This window comes from Pan troglodytes, chromosome 13, assembly GCF_028858775.2.
Source record: "Pan troglodytes isolate AG18354 chromosome 13, NHGRI_mPanTro3-v2.0_pri, whole genome shotgun sequence".
NCBI lineage: Eukaryota > Metazoa > Chordata > Mammalia > Primates > Hominidae > Pan > Pan troglodytes.
Window position 1 is genome coordinate 131,450,540 of NC_072411.2, and position 22,811 is coordinate 131,473,350.

The 22,811-nt window shown below is 40.1% G+C and overlaps 1 protein-coding gene across 3 annotated transcripts in view; it reads right to left on the reverse strand.

Moving 5' to 3' along the window:
• The window catches only part of PID1 (phosphotyrosine interaction domain containing 1), a 250,284-nt gene that overhangs the window by 189,091 nt on the left and 38,382 nt on the right, over positions 1-22,811 (reverse strand). Inside the window, exon 1 of one of the 3 annotated variants that reach the window (XM_063790847.1) lies at positions 21,936-22,079. The exons of the other annotated variants lie outside the window; for them this stretch is intronic. Coding sequence (XP_063646917.1) covers positions 21,936-22,064 — 129 coding nt within the window. The 5' untranslated portion in view covers positions 22,065-22,079. Of the gene's footprint in view, positions 1-21,935; positions 22,080-22,811 lie in introns of those variants that run through there. 3 annotated transcript variants of the gene reach the window in all.

Sequence of the window (22,811 nt, forward strand, 5' to 3'; positions counted from 1 at the left end):
AGGAAAGGTTATTACCAAGGAAAATGAACATACATTTTGAAAATCTTCACCATAATCACTTTTTTTCAAACCACAAAATATCTCCCAAGAGCAAGGTCATTACTTTTTATAAAGCCCGCTTCCCTAAATTTTTGTTTATTAACCTTTCTTTCTCTTGACATGACCTCTGAGATGGTTTAGTATCAGACAGCGACTACTTGAACTTAAAAAAAAAAAAAAAAGTAAAATATGTAAAGGAGGGGGAGGATCCATTCCAAACAGGAAGCAAGGAGGTGACACAAAAACCTAGAAGGCAAGGCCGGGCATGGTGGCTCGCGCCTGTAATCCCAGCACTTTGGGAGGCCGAGGCAGGTGGATCACGAGGTCAGGAGATCGAGACCATCGTGGCTAACACAGTGAAACCCCGTCTCTATTAAAAATACAAAAAAATTAGCTGGGCATGGTGGCAGGCACCTGTAGTCCCAGCTACTGGGGAGAGTGAGGCAGGAGAATGGCCTGAACCGGGGAGGCGGAGCTTGCAGTGAGCTGAGATCGTGCCACTGCACTCCAGCCTGGGAGACAAAGCTCCCAGGCTGGAGTTTTGTCTCAAAAAAAAAACCTAGAAGGAAAAAGTCAGAAGACTTCAAGTCACTTTTCTCAGCATCTTTTGCTACACAAGTAAAGATAAAATTCAAAGAATGTAGCTTTTTGTCTTATAAATTCTTTACGTGCAGATATTTTGTTGAGAACATAGGAAAATGAGTGAATGTGATGTGCCAATATGGTGCTAGAAGCCAGCAGTGAACTTTGGCAGTTCAGGAAAAAAGCTCCATCCTTCCAGGCAAGCTCTGGTATCTGCCAGCAGCAGCGGTCCCCTCCAGGGGAGACACCTAAAAGCTTAGGGAAAGCTTGGTGAAAGCTTGGCAAAAACAGTCAAGGACGGTTAATCACTTTTTCCATTTATTTTGAGCCAATAGGATTTAATTAAGTATACTTTAATTAAAATTTAATCAAGCTTTCTGGGGCTGCAGACAGTCAGTGCTAAAAACTGCATCGACTACTAGTTTCTAAAGCCCCTTTCCAAATAAAGCTGCCTTACAACGAAGAAATATTTACTGTGGCAATGTTGTATTCTGTCCCCAAAAGTGAGAAAAGGAGAGCAACTTGGGGACAGTGAAATGATGAGAGACTATACAAAGAAATGTGTAAACAAATAGGAGAGGCTGGTTTAGGGGAATTAAGTTGAGCACAAATCAGAGTGGAGCAAAGGAGCATTTACTTGATTCAAAATTACAGTAACACCTATTTTGTGCAGGTTGCTGAGAAATGGGGCGTCCCACATAATCTAATATGCCTATATCCCTTCTGTCCTTCACTTACTTGTTCATTCAGCACTTTGAACGGTAACTGTTCTGGGGACAGTAGTCTAAATGCAAAGCTGATCTCTCCCAATGCCAAGTCTTAAATTGACAGTGATGAATGAAAAATCTTTATTTGCATGCTTTTGGTTTTCTTAAACAGACTACACGAGTAAAATTTAGCTGTTTATTGGTCATATTTTTTACCCATTTGAACATAAATTTTGTTACTGGGCTAAAATGGAGAAATGCTCTCCAGGATATTGAGAAATGTATATACTCTGCCATTAGCCAAAAAAGCACCACATTCTCTTTTTAATGTACATGTGTGAGCTCTCTATCTCTTCTACAGAATGTGATGCATGGGCTTTGTGGCAGCTGTCTGAGTTCCAGAGGACTTTCCGTCCCACTATTGCCAGACTCTGGCTGTGTTCTGGATAAATGAGGTTGTCAGAAAAGAAAGTTTCTGGGAAAGAAAGCATCACAACACAGCTATACACATCCCTTCCAACAGTAGCCTGCAGTGAAATGTTTGGGACAATATATTCGCAAATGCCAATTAATCAGAATTTTAAGAAAATTATATGTTCTAGACTGAATTTCTTACTCATCTTAAGGCGGGACACAACTCTGAAAGTAATTGCATCTTTCTCCAGTAAATCAGAATCTTAGTTGATCTCAAAGTCATTCTTCTAAAATCAGTTTTAACTTTACAGTTCCACAAAGACAGGTGGTATCAAACTGGTTGAATGTATAACAATTCCAGACCTACTCAGTTGGTTTGTAAAGTTAGGTCTTTATTATGGTCTCTTTTTGTCTGAATGTGCATTTTTGGAGGGAGGGGGTAGGACAAAGAAAAAACACCTGTTTGAGGATTCTGCTTATTTTTTCCTAAGTCATGTTTAAAATACAATTTTCCTCAACGCCCTTGAATCAGGCATCTAAAAGTTTCTTCTGGAGAAATTTATAATCCCCTTTCAAAGAACAACTTTTTGAAGTTCACCAAGAGTAAGTAGAAATTCATCACAGAGAGATGTTACAGCTGCCACATGCTGCACACTGTCTTTATTTTTCCCTATTCTGTCAAAGGAAACACAACCCAGGTTCCCATACAGCAGGAACAGGAAATTCCCATGAGAATGACACTAAGAAATGAAGGCAAGTGTGAAGTAGGACTCTGTGTTCTATCTAGAGCTGAAAGGGCAGCTGGATTTGGAGAAGTGTCCTCTCTGATGTCCTATTTTAGATTGTTATTTCCATGTTAAGGTATCCCTCTACAAATGCTCATAGGAGTAGGGCACAAAGATATAACAAAAGGTTTCTTTGACAAAGACTGGGCCTTGTGCTTATCCCTGCTATCTGAAGGTTTAGAATGTGGTTGGGAGGTGCACAGATACTCCCATTAGGTAATAATAGGTAGGTAGTAATTAAGTAATATTGTCCCCATTTCACATGTGAGAAAATTGAGGATTCGTTACTGAACTCAAAGCACAGCAAGGCAGGTAGAAGAGACAAAATCAGAACGCAGGAGCTCCCACCCCCAGATTCCAGCCATTCTCCTGTCCCACACATCCCTGCTGACCCACCTGAAGTGCACCCTCTCACCCCATCCCCATCCCGTGACCCCAAGCTAGTTCCTCAAACTTACTCTCAAATTGAACCCCTTTTGTAACCAACAAAAATTAATGATGCTAGAGGAAGGGGTTAAAAAATATACTCTGCGATTCATGAAATAAAACAAAGTTAACCAAGGAGACCAGAGGTAGCGAGAAAAATGGAGGAGTTGAGGAACAGGTCAGGCCTGGACTTCAATCCAGGCTCTGTGACTTACTACCTTAAAGCTTCAGGTGGGGAAATTAAACCCTCTAAGCCTCCATTTGTCACCGGTAAAATGCCCAGCTTCCAAGATAATTCAGGAGAATTAAGTTAGATAAACAGGCAGAGCATAGGGCCCAGCACACAGAGGACAGCCCACCCCCTTGCCCTCCACATCCAATGCACCATCCAACCATAACCCTCATTCAACCGCACCAGGCTCTCCAGCCATTTTGAGTGTCATTTCTTTCAAGGATGCATCTGTCTACATCACTCATCTGCATCCAAGGTTGGCTTTTTCCAATTAGGAAAATTAAATTCAGAGTATATGAGTCAAATACAAAGGCAAAACCTAGACTTCAGAAAGCTAGAACAAGCATTGATTCGGGGAAGGGTAGTTTCCATATTCTAAACTCTAGGGTTCCTTGCAAGAATAGCAAATTGCTCACAATTCTTCCAAGCAGTTTCTCAGTCAATTACATGTTGACCAAAACAGTCCATTATATGATCAGTCCCTTTCCCAAAATTCTTTAAGTCATATACCCCTGTGCCTCTCAAAGGTAAACATTGTATCTTCCTTCTATTCTCAGTCTTCAGCACAATAGATACGTGACATTGACTTGGAACAGATGTATATAATTTCTGTCAATGAGAAAAGAACCCACAAATCATACAATATGTTGTCTTCATTTAAGCTACCCAAGGACCCTTGATTAAAAACACATGAAGCAGTAAATTCACAATCAAATACCACAAACAACTCTACATAATCTTTAACTATGTAGAATTTAATTCAGAGTGCATCAGAAATACAAATATTACATCATTACACTTTGAACATGAAGAAGACCTTCCCTGTTATCCCATTCAGCTCTCTTTAATTACAGTTAAGGAAAGTGAAACATGGAGCACAGGTGGGCATGTCTATAAACAAACATAAATGAAAGGATGACAACATCTGATATAATCAGGACTGTGTTCCAGATTCCCTTCTAAGTAGTGTTAGGTAGCATAACTTTTCATTCATACCATTTTGTGTGGTTAACATCAGTAGTCCTGTTTTACAGTGTGGAACAGAGGCTGAGAAAGTAGCTTGCCCAACAGCATAACTCTAGCAAGTGGTAGAGCAAAGATCTAAACTCAAGTCATCTTACTTGGGGGTATTTTCCTAACCACTGCTCTTGACCGAGAGCCTGGAGCAGAGGATCCCCCATCCGGAGCAAGCGTGGTATTCTTCCACCCTGCCCTTCCCTGCTGCTGAGGGTCCAGTGAGCTGTCAAGGCAAGTCAGCCAAAATATACTGACTTCTTAAGAAGTAGATCCTGAGGATATTGAAGGCTTCATCAATTAAAAACAAATCTACAAGTATTTGGATTTGAAAAAACAGGATTCTAGAATCAGATATGAGGGAAGATTAGGACATTATTAGAGAATGATTGAGAAAGAATCGAGCACTGTTTTATTAGTTAGTTTTCTTTTCACTAAATATCTGCCTGTTCACTGTAAAAAATAAAATTAAAGTGATATAGAAGAACATATAATGAAATACAAAAGATTGATCTTTATGCCCTGAATATCAGTGTGCCACCCCAGAATCAACCACCTTCAGTAGGGTTTTCTGTTGTTGATTTGTTTTATTTTGCTTTTGTTTTTGTTTTACATCTCACTGCAGAAATTTCAATGCATTTGTAAGCACAGGAAGACTCTTCTTTCATTTTTATATAGATATACACATATACACACACACACACACAAATATATATAAATGTGATCATACCATATGTACTATTTTACAGCTTACTTTCTATTTTTACTATATATCCAAAATTTTTCCCTAACAGCATATCCCCCCTTTCTCTCTCTCTCCTTTCCTTAGGCTCAATAGTGTTGTAATAAATCATGATACAATTTTACTAATCACATATGGATATTTAGAAAAATTAACACTCCCACAAATAACAACAATGTGGGAAAGCACCTGTTATCCCTCAACCATCAGCATAGGCTTTATCCTACTTTTTAACTGCTACTTGCCTGATACGATAGTTGGGTCTGCAGCAGAGGGGAGTGGTGGGCAGGGGAACTCTAACTATTGTTATATTTTACAGTTTATTAACTGAATGAGGCTGAACACTTTTATGCATGTTTATTGAAAATCGGTACTTTCGTGACTCTATTTGAGTCTTTTGCCCATTTTTCTACTGGATTGCTTGTCTTTTTCACATTGATTGTGAAAGCACATTGCGTATTAAGAGAATAGAACCTTTGTTAGTCAAACGTCTTGCAATACATTTTCTTGAATGTATCATTTTTTCATTTATCTTTTGGTGCTGTTTAGGGTAGTTCTGCCTGAAAGTTTTAAATGCTTACTTAAAATACACTAGGTTGCAGCATGTTTCTTTATTCTCACAATTCCCCTTGACCATAAGCAGAGCAGTGACCAAGCAGGTGCACCTGGGTGTTCCTACACTCAACTGAGCACTCAAACTACCACCATGGGGAGTTCCCATGAAAAGGGTATGTATAGACAGGTGTAGGCTTGACTCCAAAAACAAACAGTGTTAGCATCTAATCGGGAACACGTTTTATCATAAGTTCAAATATGTACACAGATATGGCAGAGAATGTTATGATAAAATCAGAATAAAGTAAATAAAAGAATTAAATTCTTACCCATGATCTCCAATTAATGTACTGGTGCTTTACCAATCAACCTGTTCAAATGTAATGCATAACACAGTAAACGATTTGTGCTGCCTTGTATTATGGTTTCCAACTAATGAAAAGATACTTTAAAAATATAATCAAAATCAAAATCAAAATCGTTTGTGAGACAGCAGAATCACCTCTGCAGAACGCGGTCTGGAAATCACTGAATACCAGGAGGAATTCAGCAAAACCTCATTTTTCGTGTGGAAGAGGATGTCCCCCTCAGTGACCCAGGCCTTTCTGGCTTGATAGCCAGACACTCGGCTTTAAGAAGAAGGGCTCTCGGAAGGTGAAGCTGTCAATACTTGGCCTTGTGACTCCACTGGCAGACTCCTAGGCAGCAGAAGAATGAACTACAAAGACAGCTTTTTAAAATAGCTAACAGCAACTATGATGCTTGCCACGTGGTCCCCCTCAACATGCCCGGGGGCACGTGCATCTACAGCTGTGGAGGAGAAGTGGACGCTCAGATTCATTGGAAGGTTTCTCCTCCCAATTCAGAGCTTGATACTGACAGTCTGCTTTTCACCTCCAACATCCAGCATCATTGTCTTGGGTGTTCTGATGGTTTTCCTTTCCAAAACAGTGGGATGAGAAAGCTGCATAGATAAGAACTCACAGGAAGAAGAATATACTACCACCATGATGACCAGCAGCAGCTAAATGACCATGTCTCAGAGAAAAGAGCAGAAAAATGATGGAGATGCTACAAATTAGAGTTGGTAGATTAGGGTCTTAGGTTTTAACCTTTTAAAAACACGCGTGAGTAATCCTCGAGTTATCAAGCTCTTAAAACGTAAAAATATAAAAAAACTATACAGGTTTTTACAAAGTATTTCTTAAATATGCTTCTCATATGAGGAGGAAATAAGCCAGAAATAAAACCCATAAACAAAACCAAGAACGTGGCATGCCACTTTCAAAAGAGAAAACTAATACAAAACAGTGACTGTCCCAGAGCTGCAAATGATGTTATTACTGTCACTGTCCTTTTAATTTTCAAAATTCTCTCCTGAAAAAGGCACTTTAGAACTCTCATTTTATATATACATATATATTTTTTTAAAAAAGCAAAGGAGAAGGAAGATTTCTTAAATAAGCAGATAACTGTTTTTGTTTACTTAGAATTTTATTGGGGTATAATTTACATAGTGAAATGTACACATCTCAAGTACTTTTAAATAGATAAGTAGATAAAATCACTATACAATCATGGCCCAGAGGTCCACATTCAAGGCTGCTGGAATTGGCTACCAGTGTCCTTTACTTTCCATTAGCCTCCTTGCTGGAGCAGCCAACTGGGGACAGAGCCCATTTTTGTCCAGGATCTACAGGGAGCCCTGTCTGAGCTTTGGATGACTTCAGACGATTCTATCCAGAGCATAGAACACTCCATCAAAATGAAAGTGTGCACTTGGTAAGCTCCAAATTTAATTTATTTTATGCTGATGAGGTTTATGGGTCTTTTAAAATATGAAGCTCAGCTGCTTAGGATTTGCTTTGTTTACTTTGCTTTAATTAATGATAGTGCCTTTCTGGAGAGAAAACAGCATCAAGAAGAAATTCAGTCAGAAATTATTCATTCAAAGCCTCTCCTTTTCCCTGGCTGTGAAGTAAACAAGATTCATTAATCTCACTTGGGATCAGAAAATGGAGAGAGATGGAGGGTGAGAGAGGAGCAGGTGGCTCCACCTGTAGACAGGGAGGATGCTACAGAAAACATGAGACCCAGTTCAAACGCAGGGCTGGTTGGAGAAGGTCAATGTATAATTGGTAATTTACAAAGAGGAGCCAGAATTACTAGTCCTATAAAGAAGGTCTCCAAAAGCTTCAAATAATACAGAGATACTCAATGTGAAATGAACAATCATTATTTCCCAAGTTCCTCATGGTAAAAAGTCACTTAAAGTCAATTCATTCTGATTTTGTAAGAATTTCCTATCACCACCAGACAATCTGCTTCTCATGGCATTCCAAGGTAGGTCTAAACATGGTCCTAGTTCTACCCTTCTTGCTTAATCTTCTCCTTATGCACCCTCCAACTACCCCAAACCAGTCCATTTCTAACACATATTTCATTCCTCTGAGCCTTTCACTATACTGTGTTCTCCATCTATAATGACCTGTAAGATTCAGCCTAATGGTCACTTCTGATGGGAATCCTCCCCAAGCCTAACTCCAGACAACTGAGTGTTTCCTCGGCTGTGCAGCCCAAAATCTTTGTACATATCTATCTCTGTAATAGTCCTTTACTTTCATTAACCGGTTATTATTTTTATCCTCCACTAAAGTACTAATTCTTTTTCAATGAACCAAAGACGGCCTGTGAGACTGACTGGAATATAGCAGCTGATTGAAATGATTCAACACGAACTAATACAAAAGTTCACAACATAAGTTTGTATAGATGCATGAATTTTTTATCACTTGAAATAACTTCTCTACAATTCTGTTTCCTGAGCAAAAAAAAAAAAAAAAGCATGACAACAAAAGAAATATAGAAAAGAAATCACTGACAATCTTCACTTGTTTTACTTCTTTTTGTGCCCATTCAACCCCTGTCCATATACTGTCAAGTCGCACAAGTCGTAATCACAGAGTAACTCTTCCTGCACACGCTGCAGAAATCAATAATGGAACCAAGCTGAAGCTTTGCCAGCAACAGCACAAGGCAGGATAGAGGCCAAAACCAGGGTCAGCAATTACCTGGAGGATAGAAATGTCACCCAAAAGCAGGATGGTGCAGACAGGTCTCAGAGGACAGGTAAGCAAATAGGCAGGATGTCCAGCATTTGAGAGAAAGTGCATGAGCTCAGTCTGAAAGCAGATTCCATATACAGAGTCCAGGTTAGGAGCCCTGGGATTTAGGGAAGAAAGAAGGAGTGGACTGATGGACAAAGTCCAAAGACACAGGCCAGACTGCAGAGTGGGGAAGAAGGAGCTATGGTAACAAACAGAAGACGAGTAGCAGGGATGCAGGCAAACAAGCCCACACTCTGCCCAGTTTATTGATTTACTCAACAGAAACCCTCTGTATGGATCTGCATAAAGACAGACTAATCTTGATCCATACTCCTTTCTTTGTAGACCCTCTTAAAGTCTTTCATCCTCAACTAAATTCTCACTTTCAAAGGTCAGGATATGCTAAATTGAAATCTTCTCCTGAAGCCAGTCTCTCAAGCCACCACACTAATACACATATATTAACCCTCAGCCCAAGCTTCAGTTGATGGTACAGAAAACACAATGTTCAAAAACTGGGCAAGACTCTACAAATTACCTAGTTCAGGCCCTTTTAATTAACTTATTTACTTACTTATTTATTCTTTACAGACAGGGTCACTGTATTAGTCCATTCTCACACTGCTAATAAAGATACACCCGAGACCCGAGACTGGGTATTTTGTAAAGGAAAGAGATTTAACTGGCTCACAGTTCCACAGGGCTGAGGATGCCTCAGGAAACTTACAATCACGGCAAAAGGGGCAGCAAACATGTCCTTCTTCATATGGCAACAGCAAGGAGAAGTGCAGAGAGAAGTCTGGGGAAGCCCCTTATAAAACCATCAGATGTTGTGAAAACTATCACGAGAACAGCAGCAAGAGGGAAACCGCCCGCATGATTCAATCACCTCCCACTGGGTCCCTCCCACAAAATGTGGGGATTATGGGAATGACAGTTCAAGATGAGATTTGGGTGGGGGCACAGCCAAACCATATCAGCCTCACTTTGTTGCCCAGGCTGGAATGCAGTGGCACAATCATAGCTCATTGCAGCTTCAAACTCCTAGGCTCAAGTGATCCTCCCACCTCAGCCTCCCAAGTAGCTAGGAGGACTACAGGTGTACACCACCACACCTGGCTGATTTTTTTTCTTTTTCATAGAGACAGAGTCTCAATAAGTTCTACTGGCCTCAAATGATCCTCCCACCTGGACCTCTCAAAGCACTGGGTTTATAGGCATGAGCCACTGTGCCTGGCCAAGCCCCTTTTATTTTTATTTTTTTTGTCATTGTTGTAGATAAGGAAATAAAGAGCAAGAAAGACACTTGTCTAAGGTCACATGCTAGTAAATGGTTGAAGAGGGACTAAGAATAAAAATGTGGGAACACTGAGCTAAGCACTGTATATATGTGATCGACTGTAAATTTCATGACACCATTTGTCCTTTTGTTTTGGGGACTCTTTTTTTTTTTTTGAATCAAGGCCTCATTCTGTCACTCAGGCTGGAGTGCAGTGTCACAGCTGCAGCTCACTGCAGTCTCGATCTCCCCAGCTAGAGCGATCCTCCCACCTTAGCCTCCCAAGTAGCTAGGACCGCAGGTACACTCCACCATGCCCATCTAATTTCCTATTTTTTGTATAGACAGAGTCTTACTATGTTGCCCAGGCTCCCATGACACTTTAAACCTCATTTACAGAGAAAACTGAGGCATGGAAATGTTGGGTGACTTGTCTAGAACTAGCAAGTGGCAAGCAGCCAGGTGAGAGAGCCCCAGATGGAGGGGCATCCTTACTGCACAAACATTGCTTTTAATTTTCACAAAAGGACTGTACAACTGATGAGGAAAATGAGTCACAGAGACCCAGAAGTTGGCCCCAAGCCCACATGGGTTGGACGCCAGGACTCCAATGGTCCATGCTCTCCAGTGAACCAATAGGCAATGCGATTGGGAGCCTGTGCCAGGAAACTGAACTAGGGGTAGGAACTCCAACACCCAGGGATGGCAGCAGGCAGGGCCCAGCCTGGCAAACAAGGAGGTGATTCTATGAGTTCAGTCGGCCCCCCTGCACAACCTGGGTCTTTTCTAGGATGGAGGGGCTATTAGCATTGAACTTCTGTAAACTCAGTGTTTGCCCGTATCAAATAGCACTCCACCTCCGCATTAATGCAAATTAATGTTGTTACAGGTTTTTATTCCCTTTGGAGTAAAATTAAAACTAAATAAATCAAACAGTAATTAGAAAACTCAATAAGAAAGCTATTTAGCTTAAAACTGACAATGTTTATACCAGTGCTTTATTCACTACAGTTTTATTGTGCTATTCTGTCTTGATATTTTAGTGAAAAAAATTTTTTTTAAAAATTCAGCTTATTTTTCCCAAAATTTCACCAAATTGCTTTAACCCATAAATATTTTCAAAAACATCCCCAAACTGTCTGTCCCACTGAATTGGCCGATCAGTATAGACTTGCCCCCTTGTATTGCTGTTTAACTGCATCACGTACATACATCTGGTATCCCCATCCAGCTTTAACCTCTTAGAGAACAGATATGTTAGCTTACATACTTTTGAGTAGGGTGGACAACTTGTCTTGGTATGCCCAAGACTTTCCTAATTTGGGGAATGAAAGGTCCACATTCAGGGAATGCCCTTAGTATCAGGCAAAGTGGGATAGTTGGTCACCCTATGTTTAAGCCTCTGAAAGTCCTGAGTACTTTAGAGCCATGTATCGACTGCATCACTTTCCTTTAGCTTCTCACTCCATGTTCCCTGGTTCCTTCCTCCACTTCTGTCCCCACTCCATGCTCCACTGTAACCTGCATGGTCCAAGATACAACAGGCTATCCAAAGCCACCTAAAGACTTTAGCCTTCTAAATCTGCAGCCCTCTTTGGCTCCACCATCTACTCCCTCTTCTTGAGACCTTCTCTTCATTCCATCTGCACATCTACCTCAAACTACTCCTTCCCCAGCTGTTCATCAATGCCTCTTTCCATCTTTAAACCTTAGATTTCCCCCACGGTACTGCCCTCAGTCATCTTCTTTCCTCCTGATATTCAGTTTCCCTAGGCATCCCACACTCTCCCAATTTCATCTACGGCCACAGATAATCATGCTCAAGTTCCACCACCATTCCCTCTCTCCCAAGGAAAAGACCTATATTCCAACTGTCTCTTGGAAGAAACACAGGATGCCTCTTGATGACCTGACTCCCAGTAAACTCAACACGGAACCTGGCATGTTGCCTCCCTCCCTATTCCTCTTAACCACATCCATCCAAGCCAAAAGAGTGGCAGTCCTGCTTCCCTCCTTCCTTTCCCACATGTCCACATCTGAGCACTTGGCAAATGCTGGGGATCCCCCCTCTGACATTCCTGTCAAGCAACTCCACTTCTCTCCATCACCACATTGCCATTACTAGTTGAGGTTCTCACTTCCTGCCTAGACCATTACAAAGTCCTCCTAAGCACCCCTCTCCCACTCGGAAGCCTTCAGTGCTGTCAGAATTCCCCAAATATAAATTTACTTATAACATTTTCAATGGCTTTCCAATGTCTATAAGAACAAAGTTCAAACTCTTTAGGATGGCATCAAACAATTTTCCTTACTTACCTCTAACTTCTATTCAACCTGATCTTGGAACACTCCCCTTCATGCACCCAGAACTCCACTTACCCTGAATCACATGCCAGTGCCACAAAAAGCCCATGTGTTCGCGGGTCTACATGAGCCATAACCTCCCCATCTTGTTATGGTCACTATTGTTATTTTTATTTTTCCGTACTTACTCTTAATACCAATCTACATGTGGACATGTTTGCAATTAAAAGCATAGTATAAATATAATTTTTCTTCCCTTTTTCAATTAACATCATTAGTATTTCATACTACTATGTGGCTTTTATAATTACTTTGATGGTTACACAGACTGTAAGAGTTAATTTTATGTGTCAACTTGACTGGACCACAGAGTGCCCAGATGTTTGGTTAAACATTGCTCGTGTCTATGAGGGTGCTTCTAGATGAGACTAATATTAGAGTCAGTAAAATTGAGTGAAGCAGGTTGTCCTCCCCAGGGTACACAAGCCTCACCCAACCTGTTGAAGGCATGAATAGAATGCAAGGTTGCGTAGAAAAGAATTACTGTCTCCACCTGACTGTCTTTGAACCTTAGACATCAGTCTTCTCCTGACTTAAAACTAGGACTTCTAAGGAACCTACACCATCAGCTCTGCTGGGTCCGGATTTCTCAGCCTCCAAAACCACATAAGCCAATTCCTAATTTTAAAAAGTCTCTTCACACACAAACACACACACACACACATACACACGTACCCTATTGGTTCTGTTTCTCTGGAGAACCCTAATACGCAGACCCATAATTTACAAAATCACTTCCTGTTATGAGACCTTTAGGTGACTTCCAATTTTTACTATTATAAATACTATTGCAGTTAACTTTTTCCTACACATGGCTTTCGTTGTCTTTTTAATAATTGCCTCAGGACAAATTCCCAGGAGTGGGATGGTCGGGTCAAAGTATGTAGAAATTTTATGATTCCTTAAAATTGCTGCCAAATTGCTTTTCCAAAGTGGCTGTTCAAATTCCATTGCCACCATACCAAGGGCCTATTAATTTCCCTAGTATTAGCCTAAAAAACAACCAAAAAGCCCCAAAATTATCCATTTGAAATTTGCAAAATGCTATCTCATCATTATTTTAATCTGCATTTCTTTCATTATTAATAAGCTTAATTTTTCTCAAATGTGTTTACTAAGCATATTCTAATGTTTATTCATATCCTTTTGTCCATTTATCAACATGGTGTTTCTTATGCATTGGTTAAAACCTTTGTTACAAAATTTAACCCTTTGACTGTCATATTCAATGCAAATATTTTCCCAGTGTCTTTTATTATTTGCTTTCAGCTACACTATTCACCTTATGGAAATCTAACAAGTCTATAAAACAAAGTGCTAATTTCTTCCTTCACTGTATTCTAACAGTCAGGATGGAAATTATTCTAAGAGCACAGGGTGGTTAGCGATGTGGAGTCTGGAGTCAGAACAGTGAAGGCTCCTACTGGGCTACAACACTGTCTGCCATGGGGCTCTAGACAGGATTCTGCACCTTGGTTTTCTCATCTGTGAAGCCAATAGTAACCTCCAGCTAAGCTGTGGCAAGTGTTAGATGGACAAACACTCTCTATTTTTCTTTGATTTTAGATTCAGGGGATACCTATTCAGGTTTGTTACATGGCTATGTTGCGTAATGCTGAGGTTTGGGTTTCTAGTGGACACATCGCCCAAATAGTGGACATAGTACCCAATCGGTACTTTTTCAACCCTTGATCCCCTTCCTCCCTCCTGGCTTTTGAAGACCCCGGTCTCTACTGTTTCCACCTTTATGTCCATGTGTACCCATTATTTAGTTCCCATTTATAAGTGATAACATGTGGTATTTGATTTTCTGTTTCTGCATTAATTCACTTAGGATAATGGCTTCCAGCTGCATCCATGTTGCTACAAAGGACAGGATTTCATTCATTTGTATGGCTTTGTAGTATTCCAAGGTCAGAATAGCTATTATTAAAAAGTCAAAAAATAACCAATGTTGGCGATGATGCAAAGAAAAGGGAATGTTTATACACTGTTGTTGGGAATGTAAATTAGTTCAGCCCCTGTGGAAAGCAGTTTGGAGATTCCTCAAAGAACTAAAACTAGAACTACCATTCAACCCAGCAATTCCATTATTGGGTATCTACCAGAAGAAAAGAAAACTCTTTCTGAGCCCCTACACTGCAACTGGTGTCCAGGAAACACAGACCAAACAATGTCGGCTGTTTCCTTCACATTATCTTTTGGGTGTCTCTCCATCTATTAAGCATTTACATTTAACTCTGTATCTGGAATTAATTCTGGTATTTGGTATATTATATAAATTTATAATTAACTTTTTTAAGAAATTGCTACCCATTTATTCAAACATTTTCCTTCCTCTTATTTTTGAGTCATCTATTATTTATTCACTTGTTTTACAATGGACCATCATTGTTGGTAGGCTTTTCAAAATGGACAAATTAAAAATAGCGATCCATAAGGTAAAACAGGTATTAGTACTCCACCAGAATATCTACATAACATGGCTTTTGTTTTCCATTTGGTTTGGGGTTTTGGCTTAATTTAATTAAACTGTCCTGCTGCCAGCATTTTCTAATTAGCAATGTGGTATACTTGACTGACTGATGGATTCAGAATAAAAAAAAAAAAAACCTATATTCAAATGCCAGCCCTGAGATACTCTTTTGTAGCAAGTCATTTGGCCTGAACCTTTGCTGTTTTTCATCTGTAAGGTAAAGTTAACAATACCTAACCTTTTTAACTCCCAAAAACATTGTGAGATTCAAGTGAGATAATGTCTCTGAAATGTCAGGCAGGGGTATTCTTCCCATTACTATGACTATAATTGATACTATAAGGTTAGTTTCTATATTCCCTCTACTTCTGATAAATCTCCACATCCTTCTCATACCATAAAGGTAAGAGCTTGGACTGGGAGTCTGAGGACAGTTCAGGCTACTGACTTGATCATTAACCAGCTGCTAGATTCGAGGAAATTTGCATAACTTCCCTGAGCTTCAGTCTTCTCATTAGTAAAATGGAGATTGTAGTGGGAATGAAATTAGCTAATGTGTATGGAAGTATTTAGCAGCCTGTACCCACAGAGAAGCACCGGATAAATTACAGTAATGCGTGGGTTATTCTCCTTGACCCTCAAGGGTCATTCTCCATCCTCTATGGATTGGATCCTTCACTTGCTCTCAGGCTTCTGAGAGGTGCCAGACAATAGGAGACATGGGAAAAACAAAGAAGCAACTGGAGAAAGACATAAGGGTGTTATTTATTCTCCCACCCCTACTCCAGGGCCAGGGTGTGTTCACTTGGATGCTTCTCCTGCACCCAGGGACATAGCTCCTCTTTGGTGGCCTCTCTTCCAAAACCAAGGCTCTACTGAACCCTTTTCAGGATGAGTGGATTAGTCCCTTCCCATGCTGCTAATAAAGACATACACGGGACTGGGTAATTTATAAAGGAAAGAGGATTAATTGACTCACAGTTTAGCATGTCTGGGGAGGCCTCAGGAAACTTACAATCATGGTGGCAGGGGAAGCAAACAGGTCCTTCTTCGCATGGCGACAGCAAGGACAGGAATAAGAACCAAGAGGGAAAAGTTCCCTATAAAACCATCAGATCTCGTGAGAACTAACTCACTATCATGAGAACAGCATGGAGGTAACCAGCCCCATGATTCTGTTATCTCCCACTGGGTCCATCCCAGAACACGTGGGGATTGTGGGGATTACGGGAACTACAGTTCAGGATGACATCTGGTTGGGGACATAGGCAAACTATGCCAATGAGAGACCATAAGAATGTCCCATTTATGCTGGCCTTCAGTGCTTCATTATCTCCTATTAATTCCCTTAATCCTATCCACATATCTGTAAATAGTCTCCTCTTAAAGTCACTTCAGTTGATCTTTGAGTATGCCATCTGTTTCCAGCCAGGATGCTGATGCAAATCTTAGTTCTTGTTTTAATTGGTGAGCCAACCCTTCAGGGTTCATTGAGTAGTATGAGTCTGACACTTAGGCAGCAGTATCCACAACCCACCTAGATCTGTGGCCCAGTCCAAAAGTAAGCACTTCTCACACTTCCCAACTTTCCAGAATTGGTTTAACAGTTGCTTTTAAAGGTACAGAATTTCCCACTAGAGCATTTCATGGCTTTTGTTCTGAATATCACATAAAGCAAAAGATGTTGTTGAATCCAGCAGTAAAATGAACATTCTAACTGGAAGATAAATTGACTTGTTGATGTCATATCTCCTGACAAAACTTAGCACAGGATGACACCTCCCAAACCCATGGGACACCACCCAAGATGCTGGACTTCCAAGCTCCAGTGATGTTTCCTATTAGCACATTTGAGATCTGTACTATTCCAGCTTGGCCATGTTCATTCCATCAGAGCTTTGGCCAAAGAGCACTGCCAGAATGTTCACCAACACCCAAGGGTACTAGGAAATCAGAGCCTGGAAGGACTCGTGATACTGAAAGTTCCCTGATCTCCTCTGGTATTTCTTTCTCATGAAACTTGCCAGAAATAAAATTAAATCCAAAATAAACTCACACGTTTCAGAGATTGAACCATTTCATGACGGAAAAATGCATTTACAGTTTATACAACAGCAGACAGAAAGGAGGTAAACTGTTAGACGACCCCTTTAAAAGGCATTTTGTTCTACTGCCACTGAAATAGTACCGTGAAAGAAAATGGGGTGTTTAGAATTTTTTTAAAAAATTCTGTAGTGTCAAACTTTCACAACTATAAAAGAGCAATCTCCATGCAAAATTTTCAAGAAATCTGTGTTTAGGCAGAGAAATTGTTCTTCTGGTTGACTTTGTGAAGAAAAAACAAATAAACGCAAACTAAACACATATGCACAAGGAAATAACATTTTGATATTTTGATTTTTTAATGAAATAATCATAAAAGGACTTGACCTCCCAAATGTCAACCTTCCTCTCCTTGATAACTCAGATGATCAAACTTATGTTGCCTAATATGATAGCCACTAGCCTTGCAACATATGACCACTTAAATTTAAATTTACTAAAGCTGAATTTTAAAATCTGCACTTCAGTCACAATAGGCACGTTTCAAGTGCTCATTAGTCACCTATAGCCAGTGGCCACCATATTGAACAGTGCGGATTATTGAACATTTTCATCATCACAGATAGTTCTAATGGACAGCATTGGGTCAAATTACTTACGTCTATGCATCTCAACTATTCCCAATGACAGCAGATCAGTACCAGCTATCACAATTTACTGAAGTTACAGACCTTTCAGGGGTAGCAATTATCCATTCCCTTAACCTCAGCCTTCCTCTTCAGAGGCTGGAAATGCTCAAGAGGCTTGGTAAGCTTGCTACAGAACTCTGGCAAGCCCACCATCAAACGGGTGCGGATAGAATTCTACTGGGACCTCCTAGAGAAAGTTTTATTTCCCTCATAAGGGTACTGCACCTTGCTCTTTCTTCATCCCTAAACATAAATATAGTTGGCCCTCTGTACCTGTGGGTTCTGCATCAGTGGATTCAAGCAACCAGAGATCAAAAGTACTGGGGAAAAAATTGCACGTGTACTGAACAGGTACAGACTTTTTTCTTGTCATTATCTCCCAACCAACACAGGGTAACAACGATTTATATAGCATTTATACTATATTAGGTATTGTAAGTAATCTAGACATGATGGAAAATATACAGGAGGGTGTGCATCAGTTGTATGCAAATACCATGCCATTTCATACCACGGTCTTGACTATCTGTAGATTTTGGTATTCACAAGGGGTCCTGAATCGATTCCCCAGGGATACTGAGGGACAAGTGTATTGTGACTGGAGTTGCAGCAGCCATCCTGCAACCAAAAGGCAAATGCGTGAGAATAAAGGTCGACACACCAAATCCAAGAGAATCGAGATAAAGAACCTGCAATTTTGATGGGATCTTTGTGGAGCAAATAAAACCGATACAAGCAATTATTCATCTCTACTTTTCATTAAATGAGAACTTGTGTCCCTACTTGTTTATATGACTATGAAAAGGATTTCTATTAGGAGCAGTCATTTTCTGTTACAATTGTTAATTCACAAAAGGGACGTTCTGTAAACTAAGTATCCCAAAATCAAAGATAATCATTACATCTAGAACAATCCAACTGGTAATAACAATTTATATTTATATTTACTTTCATGTCAAGCCTCACATATATTTAAGCAGATAACATAATCACAAAAAGAATTTGATTGATGTTACCATTATGTAATATACGTGGGTGGAAATATATATCCTGCAAATATATAAATTTACATTTTTTAAAAGCATGGTGAGAAATTATAGGCTGAATGGCAATATACTGAAGAGTTTTAACAAATAGCTTTGGATGTGAGTGTATGGATAAATTTTCTGCTTTAAATGTGTTTTCTAATGGACACATCCTCCTTTTGTGTGTATATATGTGTAGTTTATAAACATCCAGAAACATATGTGGATAGATAATTTAACACTCTTTCAGATTTAAACAAAAAGGTATCTGCTAAAACCATGTCGGTAGTTGTTTTCCTGAAATGATATTAGAGGTTAATGAAAATATCCTTTTATCCACAAAAATACCATTTGTTCCTAAAATCCCACCATAAGAGATACTTCTAGCTTAAGCAACACAGGAGTTTTTGAAGCCTGTGAAAAATACAGTTCTCCCTGAGGAGAGAACATATTCCTTGTTGGTTCTGTACATGACCTGGTGTGAGAAATACACCTTATCTCAAAGAAATGCCTTTGAGATATGGAAGGCTGTGGCTTGGAGTCTCATCAAATTAGATAATGGAGACACGGTCTGCTGACTTCCCTTTCCAACCCAGTCCCAATGTCATCTAGGACAGCTTGGAGCTATCACTAAGTCTATGTGTGCAGTAAAGACTGTGACTTTTAGTGGGAGCTGAGTAACAATTTGTGAGTAAGTGAATGAAGGAATAAATGACCAGCAATAAAGTCCACCCTTGGCTCTAGAGCACACACTTTCTCCAGCACTACCACCTTCTCTCAGAATGTTGCCAGCAACCTCACCTGGAAGCTACTGTGGCCTCCCAAACTCCACATTGCAATGCATTTTTTTGATGCCATGCATCATGTTTATTTTCACTCCAACTTGTAACTGGATTGCAATTGGATGTTCTTGCATTGCCCCCAAAAAATAAAATGTTTAAAAGCAATGTTCTAGGAGTTCAAGATAAGCCTGGGCAACAAGACGAAACCACATCTCTACAAAAAAAAATATGAAAAATTAGCCAGGTATGGTGGTGCATGCCTGTAGTTCCAGCTACCTGGAATGCTGAGTGGGAGGATCGCCTGAGCCCAGGAGGTTGAGGCTGCAGTGAGCTGTAACTGTGCTACTGCATTCCAGCCTGAACAACAGAATGAGACTCTGTCTCAAAAAAATAAAAATAAAGCAATGTTAATAGTGATTTTAAACACTGTTATATAACTTTCCTTATATCAAAACGTTCTACCATACAGACAACTCAAATGTCAGAAATCCACAGGCTTTCAGATGGTTCTGTCTCTCATCTCCCACCCGTCTTCTCCCTTTCCTGGTGGAGCTGGGTTTCACCTACAAAATTTCAAAAGTAAGAAGTCCTCTTTGCTTCATGTACCCTACATCATCACATGCTGATTCTACAAAGAGGACATTTGAACTTGGCTTTAGAGCAGATGTTTTATTCAATAACTTGACTCAGGTGATCTATTAAGTTTTATTTAGTTCTTCTATTTGCACATATGGTCCATATTAAGACTATTACAAAGACACAAGGCATGCTGGGAGAGAGCTCTGCTAAGACTTTATGAAGTAAAACAACTGTCCCAGTTTGATATTTTTCCTGACATTTTAATCCATTGCTTATACACTTCTCTAATTGTAATGTTTAACCTTGGCCTGGGAAAGGGGGCCAATCTAAAAGAGAGTAATTGTTTCTAATATGTTGTCAAGAAGTTTTTAGCTGTATTCATGGGTAAATAAAGGTGTTCAGAACTGTAATTTGGTGCCAAAAGCAGATACCATATTGCACTTCACCATTAGAAAGAAAGAAGCGAGAGAGAAAGAAAGAGAGAGAGAGACAGAGACTGACTGAATAGAATAATAAACTTTGGTCAGTGAAGCCAGGACCACTAAGGTTTTAAAGTGCTGAGATTCTTTGGTAAGTTTTGCAATATGAGCCCTTCTTGGCCCTTATGCACACTCAGATTAAACACCACTCAGATCCAAAGCTTGTTTATCTCTTTTACAACTGGAAGTTCTTCTGTGAATAACTCCTATAAGCCTCTTTGGTATAAAGCCCCCTTAAGTCATCTGCTTTGTCAGCTATAGGATTTTCAACATTTGTTTCATAAGTGTGGACCCTAATGGGATTTAAATCAAAAGAGGAATTTACTGCCGCCTTTGGGTCTTTGTAGTACCAGCTTGTGAAGCTCTGTCTGAGTTACTGGGAATGAAAAAGAAGTTAGTTTTTTAATTTTACATATCAAATCACAGTCTACTTTTCAAAATACAGCACACTATAATTTCCAAAGGGACATATTTTATACACACACACACATATGTATATAATGTTTATAGAGTATATATACTTGTCTGTGTATATATAAACACAATATAAAATATAGAATATAAGTATAGAAAATATATTACTCATTTCTCTTGATTTGTTTCTTTATTTAACACTAAACAGTATTTATTAAATGTAAAAGTTTCCACAATACCTCCTAAGAAGACAATTACAGAAATCAGTCAACTCCTCTTACTTTTTTAATGGCAAGGCATGTCCAGCCATGAAGCAACCACAGCCACATGAGCTGCTAAGTTCTCGCCCCAGCCAGTGTCCCAGCTGAAGCCAAACCGCCCAGGGCCAGGAACGGTGGCCAACACATCTGTGCTTCAGCCCACCTCTGTCTACCTGGAGATGGGATTAGAGGCCACCAAGATCTCAGAAAACACTCACAGCTCACTAGCAGCCAATGCAATCCATGAGGTCAACTCAGGTGCAGATTAGGTCTAGTCAAGTAAAGCACACAGCCCCTCATCCAGTGAACTCAAACCCAAGCTGTCCCTTTAGTCTACGGAGGATTCATCCAAGCACCACAATTGGCCTTCTATAGTAATTTTCACAGTCAATTGCCCCATCCCCTTTGAAGCAGATCCCTTTGCACATAAAGTCATTCTGGGAATCTACCATCACATGACTATGTCACAGAAACAATGTCTCCCACTTACTTAATATCAAGCAGTAACAGGCATTTAACGTGTGCTCTCTCTAACCCTTCAAGGCAAGTACTATCAGCCCCATTTTACAAGTGACGACGATAGAGCCCAGGCACTCTGAGACATCTGTCCAAGATCACTCCACTGATACAGTAGCAGACCCAAGGCTAAAACCAAATGTGTGTGGCTTTGGAGTCACTTGGAGCTACTTCAGAAGAACAGAAGAACACTCTCTCAGCTATGCTGGAGTTCCCAAACTTTGATCAGTTCTCTCCCATAATCAGGTTTCTGTCATTCATGTTGCCATGGATATGTCTCAATAGTCCAGATGTGTGATGGCATTTTACCAAACCTACTTCCCACTCCTCTTCTTTTACCTCCTTGTCTTAATCTGTTCGTGCTGCTATAACAAAATACCACAGAGTAGATAATTTATAAAAAAAAACAGAAATTGATTTTCTCACCGTTCTGGAGGCTAGGAAGATCATGATCAAGGTGCGGGCTTGTTTGATTGTCTTGTGAGAGGTGCAGCACTTGGAAGGAAGGAATGCTGTGTCCTCACACAGTGGAAGGCTAAGGGGCAGGCTGAACATGGCATGAAGCCTCTTGTACGAGGCTTTTCATTCCATTCAAGAGGGGAGGAGCCCTCATGACTTAACCACCTCTTAAAGGTCCCTCTTGGCCGGGTGCAGTGGCTCACGCCTGTAATCCCAGCACTCTGGGAGGCCGAGACAGTCAGTTCATGAAGTCAGGAGATCAAGACCATCCTGGCCAACACAGTGAAACCCCGTCTCTACTAAAAACACAAAAAAAATAAAAATTAGCTGGGTGTGGTGGCGGGCACCTGTAGTCCCAGCTACTTGGGAGGTTGAGGCAGGAGAATGGCCTGAACCTGTGAGGCAGAGTCTGCAGTGAGCCGAGATCACGCTACTGTACTCTAGCCTGGGTGACAAAGCAAGACTCCGTCTCAAAAAAAAAAAAAAAAAAAAAAGTCTCTCTTAAGGTCATCACTTTGGCCATTAAGTTTCAACATCTGAATTTTGGAGGGGACACATTTAAACTATAGCACTCCTCAACCATGTATGCAGAGAAGGAAATCAGAGATAGGAAGATAATGTCACGTAACGTTCCTCTCCCTTTTCCAACCTCACCCATCTCCACTCAATAAAATCACATCAATTTGTGTGTGTGTGTATGCATGTGTGTGCTATGTATGTATACATTCATATATATATATATATACACATTCCAATATGATGCATTGTGGTTAATAATGTTTGTTGACTGACCAAAAATGGATATATATACTCACGCACACATATAAGTATATATATATATAT